General features: G+C 53.6%; 1 protein-coding gene across 3 annotated transcripts in view; it reads right to left on the bottom strand.

The window, feature by feature from the left end:
* Window positions 1-25202, bottom strand: part of STARD9 (StAR related lipid transfer domain containing 9) — a 128969-nt gene that overhangs the window by 18153 nt on the left and 85614 nt on the right. For 2 of the 3 annotated variants that reach the window (XR_010839665.1, XM_067029080.1), the window contains exons 16-25: window positions 22975-23154; window positions 19915-19953; window positions 19422-19473; window positions 18954-19091; window positions 18164-18246; window positions 17941-18044; window positions 12602-12795; window positions 11695-12166; window positions 9774-10048; window positions 8-9275 (exon numbers count right to left, since the gene is read on the bottom strand). Coding sequence is in view for 2 of the 3 variants with exons in the window: in XM_067029080.1 (XP_066885181.1) it covers window positions 8-9275; window positions 9774-10048; window positions 11695-12166; window positions 12602-12795; window positions 17941-18044; window positions 18164-18246; window positions 18954-19091; window positions 19422-19473; window positions 19915-19953; window positions 22975-23154 (10805 nt within the window). In the remaining variant the exon portion in view is untranslated. The remainder of the gene's footprint in view (window positions 1-7; window positions 9276-9773; window positions 10049-11694; window positions 12167-12601; window positions 12796-17940; window positions 18045-18163; window positions 18247-18953; window positions 19092-19421; window positions 19474-19914; window positions 19954-22974; window positions 23155-25202) is intronic. The other variant, XM_067029081.1, reaches the window with a different exon arrangement.

The following is a 25202-nucleotide window of genomic DNA, read 5'->3' as shown; positions in this document are numbered from 1 at the left end:
TCCTTACCGGGCGTATGGCTCCTCCTCTAGGGCAGCGAGTGCCTCCCCTGTCCCGTTCTGCAACACCTGCAGCAGGGCGTCTGCCTCCCCGAAGCCGTGGTGCAGTTTTGCTTCTGTGAGTTCCACGCTGAGGGAGAAGGTCTGGGCCCCAACTCGCAGGGGGATCTGCTCCCTCTGGGACCTCTCGGGCGCCTGGCTCTGGTCCTCAGGAGGTTGTGGGAGGCTCTGTCCCTGCTCTCCTGAGCTGCAATCACCTCTGGTCCCCAGCAAATCCATCATACCCAGCGCCCCAGGGGAGCCATCCTGACCCCCACACCAATCGCTGGATTTGTTATACACTGGGAGGTCCCTCAGACCGTGGTGCTGGGGCTCAGGGGCTGTGCACATCTGGGAACTGGGGCGCAGCGGCCCCTCAGGCTGGCAGGCCTCAGTCGGGCCCAAGATGCAACCCCGAAGCCCTGGGGTGTCAGCCAACTCAAAGAAAGGGCAGGGGCGGCGGCGCCGGAGGCCTCCCCATGAAGAGGAAATGTTCAGAGCGGGCCATGACTCCTCTGGAGACGCTGAGCTCTCACCCCCATTCTCTGTCCTGCACTGCCATCGACTCAGCCCCCTACTGCTCAGTGGGCCACACTCTACGGAGGCCACGTCCTCAGACACAAAGCCATCAGCCAGCCCCCGGCTCCTACTTCCCGGTGGTGGAGGCGACAGTCTGCTTTGGACCCCGGTGGTGGTCCTGGGCTGACACCGCTGCGGGGCCTGCTCCACGCAACCGACTTGGGTCTTTGCACTCTGCTCTGGGTGGCCTCGGGAGCTCAGCCCAAGGGAGCACCTGTGGTCACCCACTTCTAAGGAACTGCTACCTTCTCCACACGGAGCCTCCACTCTCTGAGAAGTACCTGACTCATCAGTGGTTTGAGAATAATTACCCACTACAGGCCTCGGGGCGCCCAGGGGAAGGCTTGGGCGGGAGATAAGCTCCTGGCAGCCTTCAAGGGAATGAGCTGAGGGGACCAAGAGAGACAAAGCGCCTGGGGGGCGCCCTGACCCTTCGGTGCTGGCGCTAAGCGTGAGGATCGGGGAGGAGGCCCTGTCCACCAGCAAGGCGCTTGTGGGGCCCTGCTCCTTCCGCACCCCAGGCTCCTCTACAGGCTCCACAGCGTGGGGGCAGGGCCCTGGTGAGGGAGATGCACTGAGGCTGCGGCCGGGGCTGCCACCAGCCAGGCTGGGAGGCAGGGGGGCATCCGGAGAAGCCTGGGGGCTCAGAGGAGGCAGGTTCTGCCCAGAGGGGACTTTCTGAAAACGCAAGTGGGATGAGGGTACAGAGGTGCTCCAGGGCCTGCAGAGGGTGCTTTCTTCCTGAAGATCTCGGGGCCCTGCTATTTTCCATGCGGTCCCCTCTGCTTCTCTCTTCTTAAGCGTCCTGGGGACATGTCCCTTTTCCTGAGACGTGATGGAAAGATCTGAGCCCAGCCTTTCAAGGACCGCATTGACTTTCTGAGGGTTGGCCTCTGGGCCCTGGAGGTGCAGAGGTGGTGAGGCCGGGTCAGTCTGGATGCCCTCATCCATGGTGGTCTGAGTACAGCCGTCCATCCTCAGTGCCTGGGGCACCTCACTCCGGGTCTCCCTCTTGGCATTCCACTCCTTTTCGGCCACACTTGGCTGGGAGAGACTCCCCAACAGCTCTGAGGTGCTGTGTAGGAGCTGCGAGAGGTGGAGAGAGAGGTTGTGCATGCAGGCCCAAGAGGCCAGATCCGACTGAGTAGAGGAGAGGTCAGTGTAACTCCAGCGGGACCTGCAGCCCAGGGTCTGGGTGCCCTGCTCCAAGGTGTTCATCCTGGACACACCCACAGGGCCGCCCGCCTCTGATGGGTACAGCGGCATAATCTCATCTACCAGGCCCGCAGCACTTCCTCCAGCCAAGGGGGGCTCCCTCCTCAGGCAGCCTGCCTCATTAGGGGTGCCCGGGAACCCACCTCTCTCATCAGGACACTTAGCGGGGGCTGCCCCTTCAGAGCTTATCAGGACGTGGGGGCTCCCCAGGGAAAACGAGGAACCCCAGACTCCCCAGGCCTCATGGGAACGGCAGGCACTTTCGACGTGGCTGCGTGTGCTCGACAGGGCTCCGGCACTGGCCAAGGTGCTGGGGTGGGAGTAGACCGGGGAGCCCTGGTCGTCTAGGCCGTCGTCCTCGCAGGAGCACTGGTCCACGTCTGACGGTGTCAGGCCCTGGGGTGTGGGGACACGGGAGACATCAGCTGCGCCGCCAAACACATACTGCTTCCAGCCAACGCGCGCAGGCCCCTCGGGACCCCAGGGCAGGACGCAGGGATTGATGGCGCTGGAGCCAAAAAGCAGGGCTCCTCCGCCCGCCTCAGAGCGCTGCACCTCTGGCCGGGCCTGGCCACCCAGTCTCTCCGGCTTTCCCGGCTGGGCCTGTTCCGGAGTACCAAATGGCTGAGCAGCCATGAGATCGGGGGTCGGCATGCACGAGACAGCTGAAGTCGCCGGGTAAGGAGGGGGTGTGGATGGCAGGGGCCTGGGATCAGCAGCGGTGCCGTCCAAGTCAGAGGCGGCTTCCTGATCACGGCCCTCAGCTTTCAGAGACGTTCTTGCTGCAGACTTTCCTGAGGAAGAGCCTCTGGGATCTGGGGTCCACAATCTGCTAGGCTCCTGTATATCCTCATCTGTCGGGGAAGGAGGCTCCACGCTCAAGCTTAGCTCCTGAAGAGACTGGGGAGAGCTGACCACAGAGAACTGCGGTCTAGAGTGTTTGGGGCCAGAGACGATGGAGTTCACAGGAAGTGAGCACTGGTGGCACGGTGCCGGCTGCTCCTCGCCAGAAGAGGGCTGCCCGGGGCCCTGGGCCGCAGGCCAACATGCTCCATGCTGCCCCAAGGGGACAGTGGCTGAGTCTCTGAAGGCTGCAGGGGGCCTGGCCACAGCCTCGTACTCACAGCTGCCTGAGTCACCTTCATCAGCACAAGGGGGGCTCCTGCCCCAGGCAGTATCTTCCCGGCCACCTGAAGCCTGGTCTCTCTGCTGCCCTTCCTCCTCCTGGGGGCCGTCAACCTGGGGACTAGAGACGCACTGTAACTCTGCTACCAATTTGGCTTGGGTATCCAAGCCACTACGATCCCTGTACTCCGCAGAAAGTTGCCGCTTTTCTGGAAGGCATCTGATGGCATTTCCCAAACATCTATGTTGTGGTCCCACCGGCGGCTCCCTTGCAACACACCCTTCACTTAAATTCAGGCTGTGTAGTCCCCCAGGTGTTGCAGGTGGTTCTGGCTTGGTTTGAGAGCCCTGTGCATTCTGGCCACCAGCGGAGCTGTCCTGAAACCTCCCGGGTGGCTCGGAGCACCTGCCTGCGTGGAAAGGGGGAGCCTCAAGCTCGGCGCTGACTTTCTTCTCGGTAGCCTTTTTCTCAGGATCCCCTACTGACCTGGAGCTTCCATCAGCAACCCAGGGGCTAAGGGGACTTGTCCTCACATCAGGGGCGGAAGGCGGGCTGCAGTCCTGAGCCAGAGGCAGGAGAGCGGCAGCAGAGGTCCCTTGGGTGCTGCCGTCTGCTGGCCCCAGCTCCACATTAATGCCCTTGGGCTCAAGGTCATGTGCCCAGAGCACATCAGGTTCCCTGCAATGGCCCTCTCCTCTCTCCACCCCCCAGGCCCTGGGGGGGACCATGCAGGGTGGGTGGCGAGTGTGTGGGGTGGCCTCGGAAGCCCCCCTGCCCAGGTCACCGTCTCTGTAACACAGTGAAGTGTAGGAAGCGGAGGCATGGGCCCCGGAAGCAATGGGTTGAGGGTTGCACAGCTGCCGGCAAGGATGAGATCCGCTGTCTTCTTGGCCCCCGGATGGGCTGAGGGTCCTGCTGCCTTCAGTGCTCCCCGAAAAGACACCACAGTCTGAAGTTTCCTGTGGGCACCTGCGCAGGGCCTCCTCCCTAACTCCCCCGGGTCTCTGATCCGGCAACAGAGTTGGCCTGGGACCTTCAACGCTGCCCCTGCAGGCTTCTGCTAGCCCAGAGCCAACACTCCCCCCCCGCTTCACAGGGTGCTGAGAGGGAGCTTCCGGTTCAATCCCTCCTGGGGCTCTGGGCAGGATGGCACCCCGTTTGGGACTCGCCTTCCCTTCTTCTAAGCCGGTAGAAGCCTCAAGGCATTGGCCCTGGTATTGGTTAGGCCCTGAGAGGCTGGCAGAATTCTGTACATCACAGATCACAAGGTGACTTTCAAAACAGGTTGGTTTTCCTCCTTGTGCAGCCACTAGGAAGTTACCAGGACCTCCTCCCCATGTGTTGTCCAGAGTCCCAGGTTCTTGGTGGGCTGGGCTGCTCTCCTGCCAGCCAGGGAACATGCCCTGGGCAGCCTCCCAGGCAGCAAACGGGCCTTGCCCACGTAGAATCCATCCAGCATCATCAAAAGGGGCCTGAGAAGGTAAGGCAGCCACTATTTCCTCTGCCATTACCCTCCTGTCCTCCTCCACATCTGCTGAAGAAGGAAGACTGTTTGAGCCCAAAGCATCAGCAGAGGAAGGTGTTCTGGTTGCTCCTCCCTCTTTCTCTATGATTTCAGAAGAGCTAGTGTGACGCATAAACTGTTCACCAGCTCCCAGGAAATGTCTCAGTTTTCCAGTACAGTGACTTCTACCTGGAGCAGGGTCAGCGTGGGAGGAAGTCCATGAGGGGTGCCATGGCCCTGTGTTAGTGTCAGTGCTGGGCAGAGGTTGACAGCTGTCTGCAGAGGGTGGTGTGGCCTGAAGGACAGATGTCCTCTCATTACTTGACAGGTGTCCTGGTTTAGCAGAGAGAGATGCCACATGAAATCCCCGTGCTTCACCCTCATTTCTAGTCCTGGCTGACATTGACTGGTCCATCTGTGGACACTGAGGCCTGCCAGGGGCCCCTGAAGAACATTCAGGTCCTAACAGTGTCTCATCGTGAGGAAGGACTGTGCCCCCAGCCACCGCGTTGTGAAGCTGCTTCCCCTGGGCCTTTGCCTGGCGAATCTCCTCCAGCTCAGCCAGGCGCTTGGGTGGATGGGCGGAGAGCTCCGGCTGAGGCACCCCTGGCAAGGACACAGGAGCTGAGAAAGCACCACCGGCAGGACTGAGGTCCTTGGCCTCCTTCTCTGCCTTCTGCCTCTCCCCGCTGCCTCGCTTGTCCGCCTCCTCTAAGGGGCAGCTGGCCCTCCTTTCAAGCGGGCTAGAGGCCCTGTTCAGGGAACTGGCTCTCTCTGGTCTTCTTGGTACAGCTGCCTCTGCTTTGGAAGGAGAACCCACCCTGCTACCCAAGCCCAGCAAGGTGCTTCTGAGGTCCCCTCCGTGGCCTTGCGGACCGGTGCTTGTTGACATCCTGCCCTCTGCTCCCAGGGGAATGCTCACTGGTGCACTGGATTGACTGCGAGATCCCACAGCCATGGATATCACAGACCCGCACCAAGCAGGGTGTGCCGCGGAGAAGCCCTGTCTATCGTCTCCCTGCTGTGGGCTGTGGCGTCCGGGCTCTCCGCTCTGGTCCTGACGCCCCGCTCCAGTTACCAGGGGACTGGTGGGCATTCTCAACAGGGTGGGATCCAGCACATAGTCAACAGAAGAGATGCCTAGAGTACCAGGTACATAAAGATAGGTTCCTGGCGGCCTTGTTGAATTCAAGGGCAAGGCGTTACTCAGATCTTGGTGAGGAGCCATACAGGACCCTGGCTGGCTTGGCAATGGGCCCGTCTCTTGGCTGAAAAATGTGCGCACACAATGCTGGCACTGGCCAGGGAGTTTCTGAGTTGATGAAACCACTTTGTTTTTCTCCTGTAGGCTCCCTCTTTGCACAGCCATTTCTTCAAGTCTGCCTCGAACTTCCGGCTCCTCTTGCTTAGAACTACGTGTGCGTTTGGCAAAATGTCTTTCCTCAACACCCTTCACGGTCTCCAGCTCCTCGAGACTTCCCAAGCCACGGGGCGGCCGCCTGGGGTACACTGCATTCGCCAGCTCGCCCTCCTCAGAAGTCCTCTCAGGCATGGGCTGCAATGGCAGAGCTCCAGCCGAAGCTTTCGTTTTCCTTGGATGAGCAGAAGTGTTGGTGCATTCTGTGCAAACTGTAAATGTCCCTAAATAACCACCAGTGTCCCTGGCGGGTCTGTCTAATACAGCTGGGTAGGTGTGCCCTTTCACAAATTTGATGTCCTGTACCCGGGGATCAATGCTGTTGTTAACCTCCATTTGTCCAGCTTCACCATCCCTAAAGATAATATCATCTTTCCATTTTGGAGAAGATGGCTGATCCTTGAAGGACAGGTGGTCTCTAAAGCTGCCTGGCCTCAGCACATGGTTAGCACTCTCCTGGTCCTTCTGGTCCTGGAACATAAACTCCTTACTGACTCCCGGTGTGTGGGAAGCATATAGCTGCTTACTCTGTTTGGATTCAATTTCCAAGATGCCATTTTCCAGCTGCATTACACTCCTAATTAGCCTAGCCATCTCATCAGCATTAATACCTCTTTTGCTCCATTTCTTTCCAGGAGGTTCTTCTTTGGGGTTTAACGTTTCTTGCACCTTTCCAGGGACCTTGCATTCACCGAGGTTTCTTTCCTGAAAGCACGTAACTGACTGGAATCTTTCACGCGTAGACTCTGCCTGTGGAAGCTTAAACTCTTCTGAGCCATCTTTGGGATGGAGCACTTTTCCAAGAAGCCCAATTTCATTCCTCCTTTCCCCCTTGTGGGTTGGACTCTCATTCTGGGCTGCTGTCTCTGGGCTGCTTACTCTATGATGTACTGATCTGGACTTCAAAGAAAGAGCAGCTTCCTCTATCTTGTCCTTGTCAAGGCCTAAATTGATGGTTTTATAGATGAAATCAGACCCGACCCCGGAAGGAAACTGCCTCTTCCTGTCAAAGGCCTCGGTCTCTCGGAGGACTGCAGCCTGCCCCTGCTCTTCTTCCCCACCCGTCTCAGATTCACACACCAGGAGAGGCCTCCTTGACCCAGAACTGTCTGAGGAGACACTGCAGTAGGACTGTACAGTAGCCTTTTCTCCCTGCTTGAGCACTGGAAGACTGTGTTTATTTAAAATTCCAACTTCATTTTCAAATTCACATACTTTTATGCTGGTAGATGGAAGAAAATGTCTGTTCTGAGTGACAAAAAAATAAACTGAATTATGGCTTTCTTCTTTAATGTTTCCAAGGCATTTCCCTTTTTCTCTGCAAACTTCCTTGGTGTTCAGATCAGCTGGCCTCTCTGCTATGACCTGCTGAGACGATGCAATCTTGGAATTCTGGTTTTGTGACAGTACTGGCAATTTATTCTTCACATACACATTTTGGAGGACTTGGTGCTCATGTCCAAAGCCCCATGCTTCCCTGGGAGGTGGGGAGGGCACCCTTGCTTCTCTGCAAGCTGGGATTTCCAAGGCGGTTTCTGTTAGGACATCTCGGCTTTTGGTCACATAGAATGTTTCCAAGGGAGGTGGCTGCAGGGAAGATGGGAGTGGATTCCAGGGAGCAGAGTGGAGGTACAGCTCTGGACCTGAAGGAAAGGCAAAGGAAAACCTGCTGTGTCTTCTACCCGCTTCCTTGGAGCTCTCCTGGGAGTCTGCCTTCTCTTCCTGCGGGGGGCGGTGGCAGTTCTGACCTAATTGCCGCCCTGGGTCTGTACTATTCTTCCTCAAAGGAGCCCCGCCTTGGGGCCAATGGGGTTCTTCGGTGTCTATGGTGACAATATGGTGACAAGCGTTCGTTAGGATGAAACATTCATCAGAGGACGTCATGAGTCCAGGTTTCTTGCTACTCTGAGAGGCTTCTTCCAAGCTGCTCTCTTTGACTCCCCATGCTTCCATCACGGGATGCACTGTCTTGTTCGCTGCTGTAGAGACCTGCATATTTGTAGTTCCGGAAGTCGATGATTCTACGTCCGCTGAATAAGTTCCACTATAACTCACCTCTTTCTCACTAGTTGTAAAGAAATCTGAAGTACCTTCTACCTCGACACGCAGACTGTCCTGTTCATTCTCAGCTCTCAAACACCTAATTCCGGACAGATGGATAGGAAAGTTGTTGAAATCCGGGCTGCTAGATACCCTAGGACCAATTGGCAATAGAGCATCTCCTCCCCTGCCAGAAGCTTGGGTCAGGGAACCAGAGTCTTCCTCGAGGGAGGGCTTTCCCTTCCCTTGAGAAGGAAGACTGGGTGCTCCTGTGGCCTCCAAAACAGGATGAGACAGTTCAAGGAGGTACTTTTGCTGAAGGGCAGCCCAGTCTCTCTCACAGGCACTGCCAACGTAAGTGAATGAGATGGCAGAGGCAGCCAACAAGCTTGACACACTGGAGTCAGATGCTTCAGAGACACCCTTCTGGGCCATGTCAGGGACCCCTCTGGCCTGAGAGGTGCCATCGGCTCCTGGCTGAAGAAGCCTATAAGAGCCCCAGGGGGACACCCTGGTCGTATCAGAAACAGGGACTGTGTACACACTTCTGACACTGCAGGGCAGCTCAGCACCGCCCAGGGGCCGTTTGGAGCTGTAGGACAGGGCTGTTTCTGTATCTGATGACTTTAGTTCTTCCATATTGGGCCAGTTTCCAGGCCTCTCCCAACCGCAGGGCTGAACATCCTGGACATCAGGACTTGGATATAAAGAACCTGGGGGGCTACTGGGATTGATCTTGGAGTCACAGGAGAACCGGGAATCCATGGGCACCAGAGGGCTCCCTCTTGAAAGCTGCACGTCTTGGAGAGTGTTGGTTTGTTTTGCGGAGCTTGCCTCCACTGCCAACTCTGGCTGCTCACAACGGGGCTGGAGCTCCAGGTAAAATGAACTGCTCACTGGCAGGGCAGCATCCAGTCTGGCTCCTGTTCTGTGGCTGATGGGGCCAGGCCTGCACACTGCCTCCTGGTCCCCTGCGGGCAGACTGGAGCTCTGCAGGTGCCAGAAAGTCTCCGTGGGCATCTCGTCAGCTGAACGGAAGAAAGGCTCTTCTTGATCGTCCCCCAGTTCTTCCTCAGCGTCAATCAGGCTGTCGAGGGAAAAGCTCCTGTGAGTCTGAGTGAACAGTCGACAGTCTGAGGATGTGGCGAAGCCCGTCAAAGAGGCTTGAGCTCTGGCCCTGGAGTGGCCATGGCCATGGGTGAGATAACTGAGCCCTGGGCTGTCCTGTGGGCTTTGGTACCCCTTCTCGGCCAGCGAGTCCTCAGATATTTGGCTGTCTTCGCTGTCGGAGTCATCTGGCTCTGGGAGATCCTGCTCCTTCCCCTGGGGCTCCTCCAGCTTCCGTGGCTCCAGCAGGGCTTTGGTACAGACACAGGAGAGAGAATCTACTGAGTGACTGCTATCTGCGTCAGATAAATCACCACCTTTTTCTCTTGCAAGATCCTCTACAGGGCTGGAACCTGTGAGTGAGGCCGTGGTGTCTGGGTCCCCTGCTCTGTTTCACCTCTTCAAAGGGCTGCTGTGAGGCAAGTGAGGATTTTTCAACCCTAGCTGCCAGGACCCTCTGCTGCCTCTTTGATGCCCCGCTTGGAGAAGGTGGGGTGGATTCTGCCCAGAAAGTCTTGGCTGCCTTTCCACGCCCAGTGGCCTGTTTGGATCCATGGGGATGTGAGGAACTGCAACTGGCTCGCTCAGCAGCCTCATGGGGCCCAAGGTTCCCTTCTTTTCCCCACCCTGCTGGTGAGTGGCCTTAGCCCTCCTGGTCTGGGTAGAAGGGGTGAGGACCTCCGGCTTATCCCATGACTTTAGCTTGTTAGCTGCGAAACTCTGGGCCACCATCTGACAGGGCTGCTTACCCACTCTCTCCACTTCCCGGACACTGGCAGACTCGCAGCTCTCAGTGAGGCAGGTGCCAGAGGGTGAGGCTCCCTTCCTGGCCAGGGCCTTCCTGGCTGTGCAGAGCTGCCCCTCGCCTGAGGAACAGAGGGCATGCTTGATGAAATACCCTGTCCTTGCGGGGTAACAAGCAGCCTGGGGCAAGTACTCTTCTGATGGGGTTTTCTCTGATAATTGCTCTGTAGGGTCAGGCATAGGAGGTAACGTGGTGGAGGGATCCCAGTTCAGGAAAACACTGTGGAGACAAGGAAAGCCATCTCAGAAAAGTAAGAGGTCCCTACTTCCTGCGATAGAAGGAATATAAAGTCCCACTTAGTTTGCTCTGAAAGAGGTTTAAAACTAGGCCAATGTCACTGTTACCTATAGCCTTTGGGGTCAGCTCTATAGGTACATAAGGAAACTGCAGACTATAGTCTTGGCTCTCAAAGAAGCCCCAGGGGGCTTCCCTGGTGGCGCAGTTGTTGAGAGTCCACCTGCAGATGCAGGGGACACGGGTTCGTGCCCCGGTCCGGGAAGATCCCACATGCCGCGGAGTGGCTGGGCCCGTGAGCCATGGCCGCTGAGCCTGCGCGTCCGGAGCCTGTGCTCCGCAACAGGAGAGGCCACAACAGTGAGAGGCCCGCGTACCACCAAAAAAAAAAAAAAAAAAGCTCCAGGTACACTCTGTTCCTCATTTTCTTTATCTTACAAAAAGGTTGAACTGAATCTGAATCTAGTCACACCTTTAGGGAAAACTTCCAACATGAGGAACTGAAGAATAACTTAAATGGCACTACAAGGAATCAAACAGACAAATCTATAAAGGGACACATTTTACAGAATTGACCCGCTTTCTTTAACAAATCGATGATGTGAAGAAATTTTTAAAAAGCATGATTAAAAGAAACTTTAAAAAAATGTAACAACCACATGCAGTGTGTAAATTCTATTGGATCTTAATTTCAGTTAACGATAAATATATATTTTGAGGCAATTAGAGAAATTTGAATATGGCCTAGGTTTTTTATTATACTGAATAATTAATCTTAATTTTGTTGGGTGTGATGACAATGTGGTTATAAGAAAACTTATTTTTCAGAAGTGTATACTTGACGTAGGATTGAAATGACATCACGTCTAAAAGTTGCTTTAAAATGCTTCATCAGAAAAAGGAAGGAGGGGAGACAAAGCAAGCATGGTAAATCTTGACATTTGCTGAACGTGGGTGACAGGTACACAACTCTCTCAACTTTGTGTATGTTGGAAATTTTTTCATAATTGGGCACCTAATATGGGCAAGGCCCTGCGCTGGGCCTGGAGGATATAAAGAGGTAGACATAGTCCTCTGCTCCAAGCAGTCTGGGAGATAACATATCCTCACCTTGACTGAATGCGAGGAGTGAAGGAGAAAAGAAACAAGGAGGATCTCAAAATGAACCCAGGAGTCAGAAAGAGAGTGTTTCACTTGCTTAGCACTGTAGGTGGGCTGGGAAACTGACTGGAGCCAGCAGGTCAGGTGGGAGGGGAAGGGAGGGGAGGGAGGAAGAGTGCAGGCTGAGGCAATATGAGACAGAGTGGCGGCAGGACACACACAAGGAGACATATGTGGGTAGTCAGGGTCTAGAGCACATGGAAAATGAGGCTGAGATTCTCCCTCAGCAGATATGATCAAAGAAGCAAGAGCTGCCCCTCAGAGTGGGGGCAGGGAAAATCTTAGAAGACATCAACAACAGAGAAAGAAGAGAGTGATCAGGAGAAAAAGTGATGAGGAAGAGAAGAGTAGACACATCTTTCCATTTCACAGATGGAGGAAACTGAGGTCCCAAGAAGTAAAGAACGCTGCCCAGGCAACAAGGCTGTAAACCTCAGCCAGTGCCCCAAGGCGGCCTCCGCTGGCTGTACCTGCGCAGCTGGGCTGAGTGCCGGCTACAGGGCTTTCGGAGGCTCAAAGAACTGCAACTTGTCAATCTGCTTCTACATTGAGGCCCTGGGACCAGGGAACCAGGGCAGGGGGCCGGGAAGGGGGGCCTCCGGGGGCAGTCATCCTGGAGCCAGCTCAGCTCCCTGAGCTGCTCCAGTCTCCTGTGGGCCTCCAGCAGCCTCGGCTTCTCGATGATCCTCTCCAGCTGGAACGAGACCCTTCTCTGCCGGCTGTTCCGCTCCGCCACCTGAAGCGCAAGTCTCCACAGGAGCTGTGGGTGCACCACCCTCTTCTGGCTTTGGACCAGGGGAGATGGCTGAGTCTCAGGGTCTGTCTGGCACCGTGAATCAGATGGAACAGTGGCTGCAAGTTCTTTCTCTTCTACACGGTCTTGTTGCAGCTGCCGCTGCAAGCGGGCTGGCCAGGTCCCTTCTCTGAGCAGCCACTGCTGGTCTGAGAACCAAAAACACCCTGAGAGAAGGTCAGCCCATCCTCCCTCCCTGGACTCAGGCACCTCCGGCCACAGCTGCACCTGCACAGAGTGAAGATCTGGCCAGGGTGATGTGGCGGGATGAGGGCCACATGGCCCTCTGGGGCAGGAGTGCCGGGACTCCTGACCACAGGGCAAGTGGACAAAGCCCCAGGCCTCAGCAGGGCAGCGGGCACACGCTAGGGCCGGCAGCAGAACCTGGACAAGCACGCATGAGGGCAGTGAGGAAGGTCGCTTCCTTATTCTTGCTTCCAGCCCCGTGTAAGAGCCTCTGGTCTCTAAAAGAGGGGAGAGAACCCCTAATACCAAAGATTCCATCATATCACAAAGAAAACAAAGGAGAGAATACAGAAGGCCGGGGAGATGTGGAGAGATGGGAAGGGGAAGCAGGCTCCTACCGTCTTTAACCTGCTGGCTGGCATGCGTCCCGTCCAGTTTCCGTTTCTGTTTGGCTCTAATCTGTCCCGCTAGGATTCGCTGCCTCAAATCCCCCACGAAGCACAGCTGCTGCTGCTGAATCTGGGCCCCGCAGGGTGTCTCTCCAGCCCTTGGTGGCCTGTGGTCCTTGTCACTCTGCTCTCCCAGCACTTTCCTGTCACAGGGGCCGGGGTTACCCGGGGGAAATGTAAACCCAGCTCAGCATACACCTCCGTGGCCTCAGCCCCTCCCAGGGAGTCCTGCATTCAACAGGGCTGAGAGGGCTTTGGACTTCTGGCAACTTGGGACACACAGGCACGGTGTCACAGGCAGCTCATGATGTCACAATGTGGGAGGGGAGAACAGTCCTGAGACTAGCATATTCTTAGACTGTGGGTTTAGCAGAAACACAAGTTCCTTTTGGTTAAGGAAAATAACCAGGAAAGTAAAGCGGCTGTTTTTAGAAAAAACAACATTTTAGCTAAATCAAGAAACTTTGTCCTTTAAAAAAGAATAAAAAGGTATCTGCTAAAAATCTGTTGTAACTAGACTAGAGCAGAAGCTCCAGAAACACTGTGGGAATGGAACCCCTCTCCTCCATGTTCAGCGATCACGACTGCACCTCCACTCCTAAAGCAGAAACCCTCTTGATGTGGTAGTAGGAGGAGAGGGAACTCAGACGCACGCCAACCTGTGTGTGCAGCAGGAGACCCAGGGGAGAGCTGGTCTCCACTCAAGGGCCGTTCTTGGTGAACAAGCCCTGGAAGAGGGTTCAAGAGCTTTAGACTCGACAACACCTTTCAGAGATACATGCCGACACATTTACTGGTGAAACTGTCCAAGATTTGTTTAGATCCAGCGGGGAGGAGTTGGGGATATAAATGAAACAAGATTAGCCATGAGTTGATCATTTGTAGCATATTTAAAATTTTCCAATAATACAAAATTTAAAAAGGTTTTCTTGGGACTTCCCTGGTGGCACAGTGGTTAAGAATCCGCCTGCCAATGCAGGGGACACGGGTTCGAGCCCTGGCCCGGCAAGATCCCACGTGCCGTGGAGCAACTAAGCCCGTGCACCACAACTACAGAGCCTGCGCTCTAGAGCCCGCGAGCCACAACTACTGAAGCCAGCACACCTAGAGCCCGTGCTCCACAGCAAGAGAAGCCACCGCAGTGAGAAGCCCACGCACCCGTTAGCTGCAACTAGAGAAAGCCCGTGCACAGCAACGAAGACCCAATGCAGCCAAAAATAAATAAATAAATTTATTTTAAAAAAGGTTCTCTTGGCTTGCATGAGGACCCAGGCTCAAGCCCTGGCACCTCCACCGAAAAAAAAAAGAATTCTAGACTACAGTCATGCTTTTACTCTGCCACCAGGTTCTTACGTGACCACGGATGAGTCAGAGCCTTCCTCTGAAGACTGACAGCTTCTCCCCTCATGCTAACCTCTCCCTAGGTCACACACGACTTCTATGCAAGGGTCTCCCATGCTGTTTCTTCAGGGCCTCTCCATCCCTGTCATTCAGGTTTCAAAAAGAGCTAAATGCACGGGGCTCCGCTCCGGGCTGGGACGGGGAGCATCTGGGAAGGGTCAGGGTCTGCTGGAGACCGACACAAAAGCCCCATCCAGCCTCACTTATCCTGCCCTTGGCCCTCATTCCACCCCCAGGAAGCCACGGCTCTCAGGCTTGGAGATTCTCTAAGCAACTTGACAATAGAAGCAGACGGCAAACCGTCTGAGCAGTGTGCTCTGAGGGGTCCATTCCACTTAGGAGATTTACCACTTTGTAGAGCAGAATGAAAGCAGAGGTCCCCAACTACAGCCTGCGGGCTAAATGGTGCACTGCCTGCTTTTGTAAATCAAGTTATTGGAACACAGCCACACGCGTGGTTTACGTATTGTCTCAGGGGCTTCTGTGCCTCACTGGCACAGTGGAACAGCTGCAGCGAAGCCTACAGCACCACCTGGCCCTTCACAGAAAGTCTGCTGCCTCTGTCTTAGAAGAAATTAAGATTTCTTAGTGTAGCCTTAAGAGGACAGTGAAGGAGAGATGGGTGGGAGAGTGAAGAGATGGATGGGGGCGTGGGTGGGGGCTGACACAACAGCAGGCTCCTCTCTGGACAGGAAGCTGGGAGGTGACTCAATCTACAGTGAGTCCAGGGATCAGGAGGGGCCCAGGTACCTGTGCGACTGTGCTCTGGGGAAGACGGCTGCTGGCGGCTGTGGGCAAAAGGGCAACACACAAGAGTGGAAGGTACAGAAAACAGGAAAGGCGCCGTTCGTCACACGTAAGGCAAAGGCCGGGGATAGCAACTGGAACAAGAAGCCAGTTAGCGCCACACAAACAGAAAAAGCAGTTAATGGAAAACATTTTACACATATATTTATATGTATCACGCCTGCGTCACAGCTCCAAATTGTGTCTGACCACAGACACGGCTGAATTACAAACCCGAGCCCATCAGAGGGTGTTAGACACACCCAGCTAAGATCTACACCATCAGATACAAGGGATAGGAAGGAGATCTTTATTCTGAATTCCGAGAGTATTCAGCTTCCTTCTCTGACTGTCCCCGGACCCTCAGATTTACAATCTGCTTCTCCCTAGAAGAGAGCTCCTCCACCCTTCCCCGGGGAAAGCTGTAGCCAGCCTGTCAGCTTCTACAGACCCGATACAGCTTCCTCCATAGCAGCCACAAGCCCACAAGGAGAGGTGGTCTGGGAGGAGCCCCACAGACACTGCACATTCATCTGAGGAGCCATACACCATCAGACTGAAAATGTCTCCTGTGCTGAGTACATCAGCCAAGTTCCCCGAAAGCACGTGAAAAAGAACACACTGACCTAATGCTATACGTTGGGTAGATCACCAAGGTCCAGTCTTCAGTAACCTGCAGCCAAGGACCTCTGTCCCTCTCAGATGGTGCCCTTCTCCCTGGGGGACCCCAGCAACGCCAGCTGCTGCCAGGACTCCATCGCGCCCTCCGGATGCTCAGCTCTAGCAGCTTCCACAGCAGAAATGCAATGGCACCTACTCACTGAGGTGGCAGAGGTTGTGGCAGCAGTAACAGTGCCCCACGGGCTCTAGGCACTTAAGGCTAAGCTCCCAAAATTCCCAGGGGGAAAATGCCAAGAACACTGACAACAGACAGTTTTCAAGGACAAACTGCTCTCAGGTCCAGATCACTCACTGCTGCAGGGAGAAAAGGAGGCCGACAGGCCAATTTCCCCTGCTCTGGAGTCAGTTCTGGCTTCACAGACTCCCCACCAGAGAAGTATCCCTCCAGAGAGAAAGAGGATGGAAAGGAAACCTAGGACACGGGGAGGCTTTGGAGCCGACCCCCCCCAAGAGCATATGAGAGACCCTCATGGAGACGCAAGCCCAGACGGGGAGCCCTGCTGTCAACATGCAGGGCTCCGCACACTCACTTTCTCTCCCGGCCCCTCTGTCTGCTCAGAGGCTTGAGCCCACACCACCTGCTGCTGCCAGGGGCCGGAGCACGCGTGCTGGCAATGGTAGCTGGGCAGGACCGGCCCAGCCCACAGGCTCCCAGAGCTGCAGCTTAAGAGCGAAGGCAGTGAGGGGGAGAGGCCTGCTTCTCCAGCCCCTCTCTGTCCTCTGCATGAAAGGGTGCATTCTTGGTGCTACTGAAAGGTCACGTCCATGCCCATGGGGCTAGAGAGCCTGAGAAGACCTTAAAAAGGCAGAAGCCCAGTGTTCTCTGGGGTGGATGGGTTCACTGGGGCAACGTGGGAGGACAGGGAAGCAAATGCGAGGCCACCTTCCTGGGCAGCCCCTGCCCCGAGGGCCTCCTGGCAGCGGGGCTGTGGGGTGTCAGGCACTGGGCAAAGCATCCCATGTGCACTCGCTCTTTCAACCCGTGTCACAAGGACCCCTGGGAGGGAGACGGTAGCATCCTTACTTAGAGGTGAGCCAATAGGCTCAGAGACTCAGTAACTTGCCTAAGGCCACACAGCTTTTCTGTTGTAGAGCCAGGAGGTAAGGCCGCTTTACCCAACTCCAACGTATCTCTTCAGCATCCACGGCTCTTTAAGTTGCAGAACCGTTCCCTATAGACCTCTGGACTTTGGGAAAAACACATCCTCAGTGCGACTTCCCAACGGAACTGACCTATGACAAGGTCTCCTTTCATGACATCACTACAAAAAGGGAGGCCACTCTGACAAACAAGAGCCCTGGCCTCAGTCCTGAGTCTACCTTGATCTTGATATGCTCCACCCTATGTCACCCCTCAGGGCCCACAGTCACCCAACACTGATCATCCTCCCTTAGGCCCTGGAGCACCGTCCTCTGGTCGTCAGCAGCCCTCCTGTGAGCACCTGCCTGCTGCTCGTACTACTTGCCTCAGAGCACTCCTGTCCTCATCCAACATCTCACCACCGAGGTCTGCCCCAAGGCTATCCTCAGCTGCCATCAAGGCTCCTGGCCTGAGGAAAGAGCAGCAGGGGACCAAGGGCCATCAGAACCCTCCCAGGCACCCTGTGCTCATGGTGCTGGACAGCCCCCCACACCAGGGGTCTCACAGGTACCAGGTCCCCTGCTGACATTTTCTACAGGAAGTCTCCAAGGTACAAGCCACTGTGGCTTTCAGAACAGGAGGGCACCACTATTCCCAGGATCCAACCCACAAGGCATGTCGATCTGGGAGGGGGCTTCTATGCAGAAATGGATAAAGAACGACTATGAAGAAGACAAGCAGTTCCCATGAGTCATGTAGAAAACTCGGCCCGACACTCCACCGTCTCAAGGCAGGTGAAGCGAGTAGCACAGGGCAGAGCCCCAAGATATTTTCCTGTTGGTCCTACAGTTCCTGCCCCTCATGCATAGTACTGGACCCATGGTTACGAGGAAAAGAGGCTTCTCAATCCCACAGTAACTTTAAAAACTCAGAGGAAGTCACAGTCCTGGAGCTGACACACTCCTGACCTCACACACAGGCAGGCCAGAATTTAAATAGGTAGGTCCAAAAGCAGCAAAGATATCCACAAACACATCAGGTGTAAATCTTGTTGACAGAGGAAGGTGGCCACAGGAAACATCATATGATATATACCTCTTTCAGTGATGAAGAAAGTTACAATACCCAAGGGGAAATGAATGAAGGCCACGACCACTACCCTGCCAACCACCAGCTGAGCAGCTAGCTCAGCGTCCTCAGAGCACTCGCCCACGTTGGTTCAGACCAGGCCTCGTTCCGAGCTTGGCTGCTACACTCATCTCCTCCCACCTCCATGTTGTAATGAATTAAAAGAGCAAAACCAAAATGTCCCACAGCAGAACGTGCAGCTGTCTCTCACCTTTCCTTCCCAAGCAAAGGGCAGAGACCCAACCGGGAGGCAGTGACATCTCCGTCCAAATCCAGCCACTCCAGAGAGCCACTGCTACCAACAGTCTCTCCAACCTGCAGACAAGGAAGGAAGCATCATCACCCCCATCCCAACAGACCCGGACAAAGCTCGACCCCCTCCAGAAAGGAGAAACGGGGAGGCCAGGAGCCACGTGGAAACACCATGTGCTCACCTGCCTCCTCTGCCGAAGGACGGCGGCCTCTGCGGGGTGGTTGAATCGGAACTTCTGTGCTTTCCCCAGGGTTATGACTGCTCCTGTGGCACAGAGACCGACGTGAATTCAATGCACAGCTCGTGTTCTGAGCACATGTAACGTGCAGGCCACTGTTCTGGGGCACAAAGTCCTGCCCCCACAAGTTGATAATTTAGCTGAGTCAATAAGATATGTATTCATTGGATACCGTACAACGTATGTATTGAATTAATGAGATGAACAGGAGGAGCTCTGGTATTCCCAAGGAAAGCAAGATGAGCTCCAGGTCGAGTAGTCAAGGAATGCTTCATTGAAGAGTGGGTATCCAAGCTCAGCCTCAAAGGACAGACAGAATCTGAATAGATTAATAGGAGTAGTAATAGTGACAGTAATCATGATAAGGGATGTTTTCTAAGTGCCAAGAACACTGCTAAGAACATTACACAGATTAGCTCATTCAATCCTCACAACAATCCTCTTATTATTCCTATTTTATAGGAAATTGAGGCTCAGAGACTTTCCCAAGGACACAGAGCTAACAAACACAGGTACTAATTTCAGAGAGTCACTGTCTACTCTGGAGACCCGGAATTGGGGCTTCTTTGTTTATGGGAAGAGGACTGTATTAGGGAATCTTCAGATCTCTGGGTGCAGAGGCTGGGTGTTCCATCATTAAAGCCTGCTTCACTGAGCTCTCTGGGTCTGGCCCATGAGAATGGAGCTCGCCGATCACTCATCCTGGCATACACCGGGCTGTAGGGGGCCCTACCTTGGGTCAGACGGCAGGAGGCGGTGACCTCCCGGCCATTGACTGTGCAGCGGGCCCCGCGGGCAGGCCGCAGAATGACGACCCCACAGGCGCTGGTGATAGTGCAGTGGTCTCTCTCGATCCACTGACCCTGCAGGACTACAGAAGGGGGCGGGGGTCACTTGGGTGGAGGCACAGCCCAGGGAAACACCTCCTCCAGTCTTCTGATGAGATCAGAATTCACATCTGGAAGATCTCACATCATGACAGGAGAGGAAGAGCCACGGCCTGAAACCACCCAGGCCTGGATCATCCCACGATGTGGGTCTCCTATCATGTCCCAGACCCACAACCTGTCAGGGAAAGAGGAGCAGCCCCTCAGACCTCAAAGATTCCTTCCTCTCAGAGCACCATCACGTTCCTCTGAAGAAACCCGTCCAGCATGAATACCTGCCATGGAGCATTGGACCCATATGCTCTGTCACTCACCAATGTCCTGTTCCTGGTCTGAGTCAATCCTTCCTATTTTTGTTGTCCCCTCCTAAAGGGAAAAACAAAGCCATTTTAATGAGAATAAAAGGGGACTCAGCCCTGCCCCCAAAGGAGAGCCCACCTGTTTGAGCGTCATCACTGTCCTCCCATGCCCACCCCAGCCTTTTCCACACCACTCTCAGCTTTGCTCCAGGCTGTTCTGACTGCTCTGCCCACTCACGCTGCAGTCCAGGAAGCCCCTGAGAGGGTGGGGTCAGAAAAATGCATGACTAAGCAGAACCAGCTTTTTGCAAAGTCCAACTAGGGCTGACCGGCTCCTTTCTGTCCCATAGCCTGGAGTTAGGCTGTCAGAGCTTCTCTAGTCTGAGGAAGTGGGCACATGGGTATAGCTTTCTCCCGGGGCTTAAGGTTAATGTGGTCCAAGTTTGGTCCAGTCAGTCTCAAAGAGACACGCCTTCTAGGATGATGTATGGAAGCACAGGATTTTTACCTTCTTGGTCCGCAGATGAAGTTTAACAGACACCAGATTCTAAGAAGAGTAAAGGACAAAAAGGAGAAAAGCACATCTAGAATCAAAAAAGACTGGAAGAGAGTACAAGAGAGGAGGGGGAAACTGGAGTTAGTATCAATGAATCACTGGGTTAGTAGAAGACAAGGCCTTTGGCCCTTGGACTACAACAATGCAGTTTAAGACCACATAGCTCTGTCTGAGGAAGGCAGCAACACAGCAACAGAGATGCGAGTTTAGATATGTATTTATCTTTTCTTTTTCTAAATTTATTTATTTATTTTTGGCTGCATTGGGTCTTCGTTGCTGTGCACGGGCTTTGTCTAGCTGTGGAGAGCGAGGGGTTACTGTTTCTTGCAGTGCGCGGGCTTCTCATTGCGGTGGCTTCTCTTGTTGTGGAGCATGGGCTCTAGGCGCGTGGGCTCAGTGGTTGTGGCTGGCCGGCTCTAAAGCACAGGTTCAGTAGTAGTAGTGCACGGGCTTAGCTGCTCCGCGGCATGTGGGATCTTCCCAGACCAGGGCTCGAACCCGTGTCCCCTGCATTGGCAGGCGGATTCTTAACCACTGCGTCACCAGGAAAGCCCAAGATATGTATTTATCATTTACTGACTAACTATTCCCTATGTCCCGGGCACTGCACCGAGCGCTTTACAGATAGCTCTCATTTAATCCTCTAACAACCCAGAATGTAGGTATTACGATCAGGAATCTGAAGCTGACAGGGGATAAGCTGCCCAGGGAGCCCACCCACTAAATAGGACGACCCTGGCTAGAATTCAGGTCTCTCCAGGTCCTGGGCCCACGTGTTTCCAACCTCGCCAAACCACCTGCCCGGTGACCGATGTTTTTGAAGTGACTGGAAATTTCTGCACTAGGCTTCACTATCAGCAGCCAGAAAGGAGGGCCCTGTAGCTCTCCCAAAATCACTTGAGGAGAAAGACGCCTGGAAGGAATGAACAAGGCTCTGGCTCCCCCCGCACACCCACAACCAGCCAGAGCCCAGGCTTTTCCGCTCAGCCACTGAGGATCACACAACCCAACGGATGCCGGTCTCCAGACACCGCCATCCAGAATCGAGGGAGGGGGGTCAAGACCACTCTCAGGGGTTCAAGGTCAGCCCTGATGATGAGGCACATTCCTCCCAAAGGAATAAAGGCCACAGCACATCCCAACTTCTAGATCTGCAGAGCAGAAACTACCCAAAAATGTGCTGGCATCTCATTTAACATGGGCTGAGCTGGCACCTGTGCCTGCTGCCCCTCTGCCTATTTATGCCTGTTTATTGGGAGGGGCAGCGGCACAAAGGCAGCTATGAGACGAAGTCCAGGATATCAGTAACCTGCTCCACCCTCCCTTCCTGCTGCCCGCTCCCCACCTAAGGTGCTTCCCAAGGTGACTCAGACAAACAGCTCCCAGGCCACTGCCAGGGACTAGTTCTGGGTCTGGAACCAAGTTAGCAAATAAAAACAGAGAATCTTGAGTGACTACTGTTATACTACTACCCAAACCAGGAAGTAAACAAACAAAAAGGGGGAAAATGGGTACAAAACCTGCAGAAATGCCATGATTAGAAGTAGACTGAAATCCTGTTTCCCCAGGTTCACGTCCAAAACATGCGGGAGACAGCGACCCCCAGTGCACTGACCCGGCAAGGACACCAGCACTCCAGCATCGTCCGTCTCCTGCCTCCAACCCAATCTCCCCATCATCCTTCAACCCTCTGCGGCTACCCTAAGCTCTGCCACTTGACGTCTAACTTCATCCACTCACTCCACCTCCAATCAATATATCAGATCAGTTCTACTCAAATACTCAGCATTTTAATCCATCTGGTCTCTCCTTGACCTCCAACCTCTCTCCATGGTTCTGACAAATGGAAGGATCAATAGCCTTTGGTGTTCAGATTTGTTATTAAGGTAACAGCCACTTCTGCATGAGGCATTTTCACTGAGATGATTTATACTGTGTCAAAAAAAGAAGCTACTTTAACCTTCTGTCTGGGAGGCTCAGTCTCTGACAACTTCCCCGAGGGCTTATCCTCAGAACACAGACTTTCTAAATGTGTGAGACGTGCCGACATCTTCCCACCACATGTACTGCAGCAATAGCAACCTGATTTCTCCAGGGATGACAGCAGCGTCACACATCCCCATAAACTCTGTTCCTTTTAAATGTCAGTTTAACGTGCTGGGGACAATTATGGAAATGAAGATTGGATTTTCAGTGAGCATAGGGGTTCTGGCCATGTAAAGTATGTTCAGCCATCCATGGGGACTGTCCCTCTATAGTAGGACACTTTTGATGAGGACAGGATATGAGATTACATGGGTCACTAACCCTCAAAACACTTCATTCAGAAGTGAGGCCCTGGCCTCCAGGTGACAAAGAACCAGGGCAGCGAGGTCTTTGTGGAAGGCCTTCGCATCACTCTATTTTCTGTGGGTGGCTGCATGTCACGCCCTGGTCACCCCTCACCCCCCAGCTCTCTGGACTCCTGCACACTTTCTTGAAGCTTCCTAAATCTACTCCCTCTTTCCTCTCTTCTTTCCCAGGCAAACCTAGTAATGGAGAAGGGGGGTTGAATGAAGTGGGAAAGTACGGGAAGGGAACTGTTTCAGATCTTTTGATCCCTTTAGCCTCTGAAAGCCGTCTGTGAGCAGCCTGTATTTGCGGGGAGCGCTCAGGAGCGCTGCCGGAATTTCGAGGTTAGGATTTCACCTCCATGACTGCACTCCTGTGCTTCAGGAAGCCGGATTAGGAATACAAGCAGCATTATTCTTACTTTAAATCAAGTTAATTTAGGCACAGAGAACAAAAGTAAGAGCAAGAGTAGCAGCAGCTGAAAACCAAATGATTGTTCTGATTCCTAGTTTTCGGCTGTATTCATACAAAAACAAAACAGATCACAGTTGATTGGCAGGCCCAGCTTCCTGAGGGCACACCTGAGGGCAGCTCTGTGGCTTTGGATGCTGCCGGCTTTTCCCTCCCTGACCTCTGGGGCCAACGGCTTAAGGAGACAGGGGGGTGCGCCCGCCCGCTCACCTTGAGGTGATAGATCACGACACCTGTGCTGAGCACATCGTCCTCCAAGGCCATCAGGTGTGGCAGGCTGGAGTCGATGACCAGCCCAGCCCTCCTCCTGTTGATGTCCACTCTGTAATGCTCCACGAGGGCCTTCCACTCGTTCCACTTACGGGCCCAGTCTTTAGTCAGCTGGTCAATCTGAGGAGACAGAGGAGGTGGTCTTGGACACTCAGTACAGGGAGCAGATGAACGGTCCAGCGCCATCCTGGCCCACTCCTCACGGCATCACTTCCTCACTTTCCTCCCCGTGACTATTCAAGGCCGCACAAGGGCCCTTGCACCTCTGTGAGCTCTCTCTGTTTTCTAAGTTTTCCTCAAAAAGCAACTGTTAATTTCATAAATAGAAACTCAATAAATGTTATTTTTAAAATTTTCTGCAATGAGCATGTATTGTTTTTATTTGTTTTTTAAAAGCACCATAAATGTTATTTTTAAAAATTATTTGGGGGCTTCCCTGGTGGCGCAGTGGTTGAGAATCCGCCTGCCTATGCAAGGGACACGAGTTCGTGCCCTGGTCTGGGAAGATCCACATGCCGTGGAGCGGCTGGGCCCGTGAGCCATGGCCGCTGAGCCTGCGCCTCCGGAGCCTACGCTCTGCAACGGGAGAGGCCACAACAGTGAGAGGCCCGTGTACCACAAAAAAAAAAAAAAAAATATTTGGGGACTTCCCTGGTGGCACAGTGGTTAAGAATCTGCCTGCCAATACAGGGAACACAGATGCAATCCCTGGTCCGGGAAGATCCCACCTGCAGCGGAGCAACTAAGCCTGTGCACCACAACTACTGAGTCCGCGCTCTAGAGCCCGTGAGCCACAGCTACTGAGCCCACATGCCACAACTACTGAAGTCCGTGTGCCTAGAGCCCGTGCTCCACAACGAGAAGCCACCACAATGAGAAGCCTGCGCACCACAACAAAGAGTAGCCCCTGCTCGCCACAACTAGAGAAAAGCCCACACACAGCAACAAAGACCCAACGCAGCCAAAAATAAATAAATAAATTTTAAAAAATTAGTTAGGATTTGAGTCACATATCTATTGCTATGTTTAAATTCCCCTCTTTCCACCCCCCGCTCCTATGTGATCCATACTGGGAATCCTCTTGTGAACTTCCTTCCCAAGGTGCAGCACCTTGAGTTCTAAAATAAGCTTGTATGCACCTCAAAAACCAACAAAGCACCAAGACAGGTCTCCCCAGGGAGAATGAAGACTATGAAACTGGTCTGAACTACCACACGATAAAAAAATAACAACAGTAATAACTAATGTTATTAAACACTGAGGGCGGGGGGTGGTGTAAATTGGGAGATTGGGATTGACATATATAATACACACTACTATATATAAAATAGATAACTAATAAGGACCTACTATACAGCACAGGGGACTCTATTCAATACTCTGTAACGGCCTATATGGGAAAAGAATCTAAATAAGAGTGGATATATGTATAACTGATGAACTTTGCTGTACGGCAGAAACTAACACAACATTGTAAATCAACTATACTCCAATAAAAATTAATTTAAAAAAACACTGAGGGCTTACTGTGGATCAGGAACAGAGTTTTAAAAACTAAACATACCAAGGCTTAGAGGCCTTAAGCTAAGCCCATTTGGGAAACATGAAGGAACAATGTTGAATATAGGGTCCTTTTTATTTCTTACGGTGGAAATTGTTATCAAGGCAGGAAGCTTCTTTTGGGAGTGGAAGAACTGAGGAAGACCAGGAAAAGGAACTGGATTCAGCTAAGTCCTTCTCTCATAAAGAGAAAACTTAAGAAAAAAGAAATCATGCCAAGTTTAGGTACAAGTACTTTATGACTCTAGAAACATTCTTTTTTTTGGCTGCACTACGCAGCTTGTTGGATCTTAGTTCCCCAACTAGGATCGAACCTGCACCCCCAGCAGTGGAAGCAACAGAGTTCTAACCACTGGACCGCCAGGGAATTCCCGAAACATTCTTTTTAATGTTATAATCATTGAGTTGAAGTTTGAAAACTACAGGGTACCCGTGAAGGGCTGGGTTGGATTGGGCCCTGACAGAGGTGGGTGGCAGGGCACAGCCCCCTGGAGGCGCTGCAGAGAACACCTCCCCTCTGGCCAGCCTTCATCACCCACTCCTATCTGCCTAAGGTTGTAAGACTAGCAAGTGGCAGGTTCAAGTCCAGGTCTGCCGGCCTGTATAAT

Source organism: Kogia breviceps, chromosome 3, assembly GCF_026419965.1.
Source record: "Kogia breviceps isolate mKogBre1 chromosome 3, mKogBre1 haplotype 1, whole genome shotgun sequence".
NCBI classification, from domain to species: Eukaryota; Metazoa; Chordata; class Mammalia; order Artiodactyla; family Physeteridae; genus Kogia; species Kogia breviceps.
Note: the sequence above shows the minus strand (reverse complement) of the source record. Positions and strands in the feature narration are given on the sequence as shown.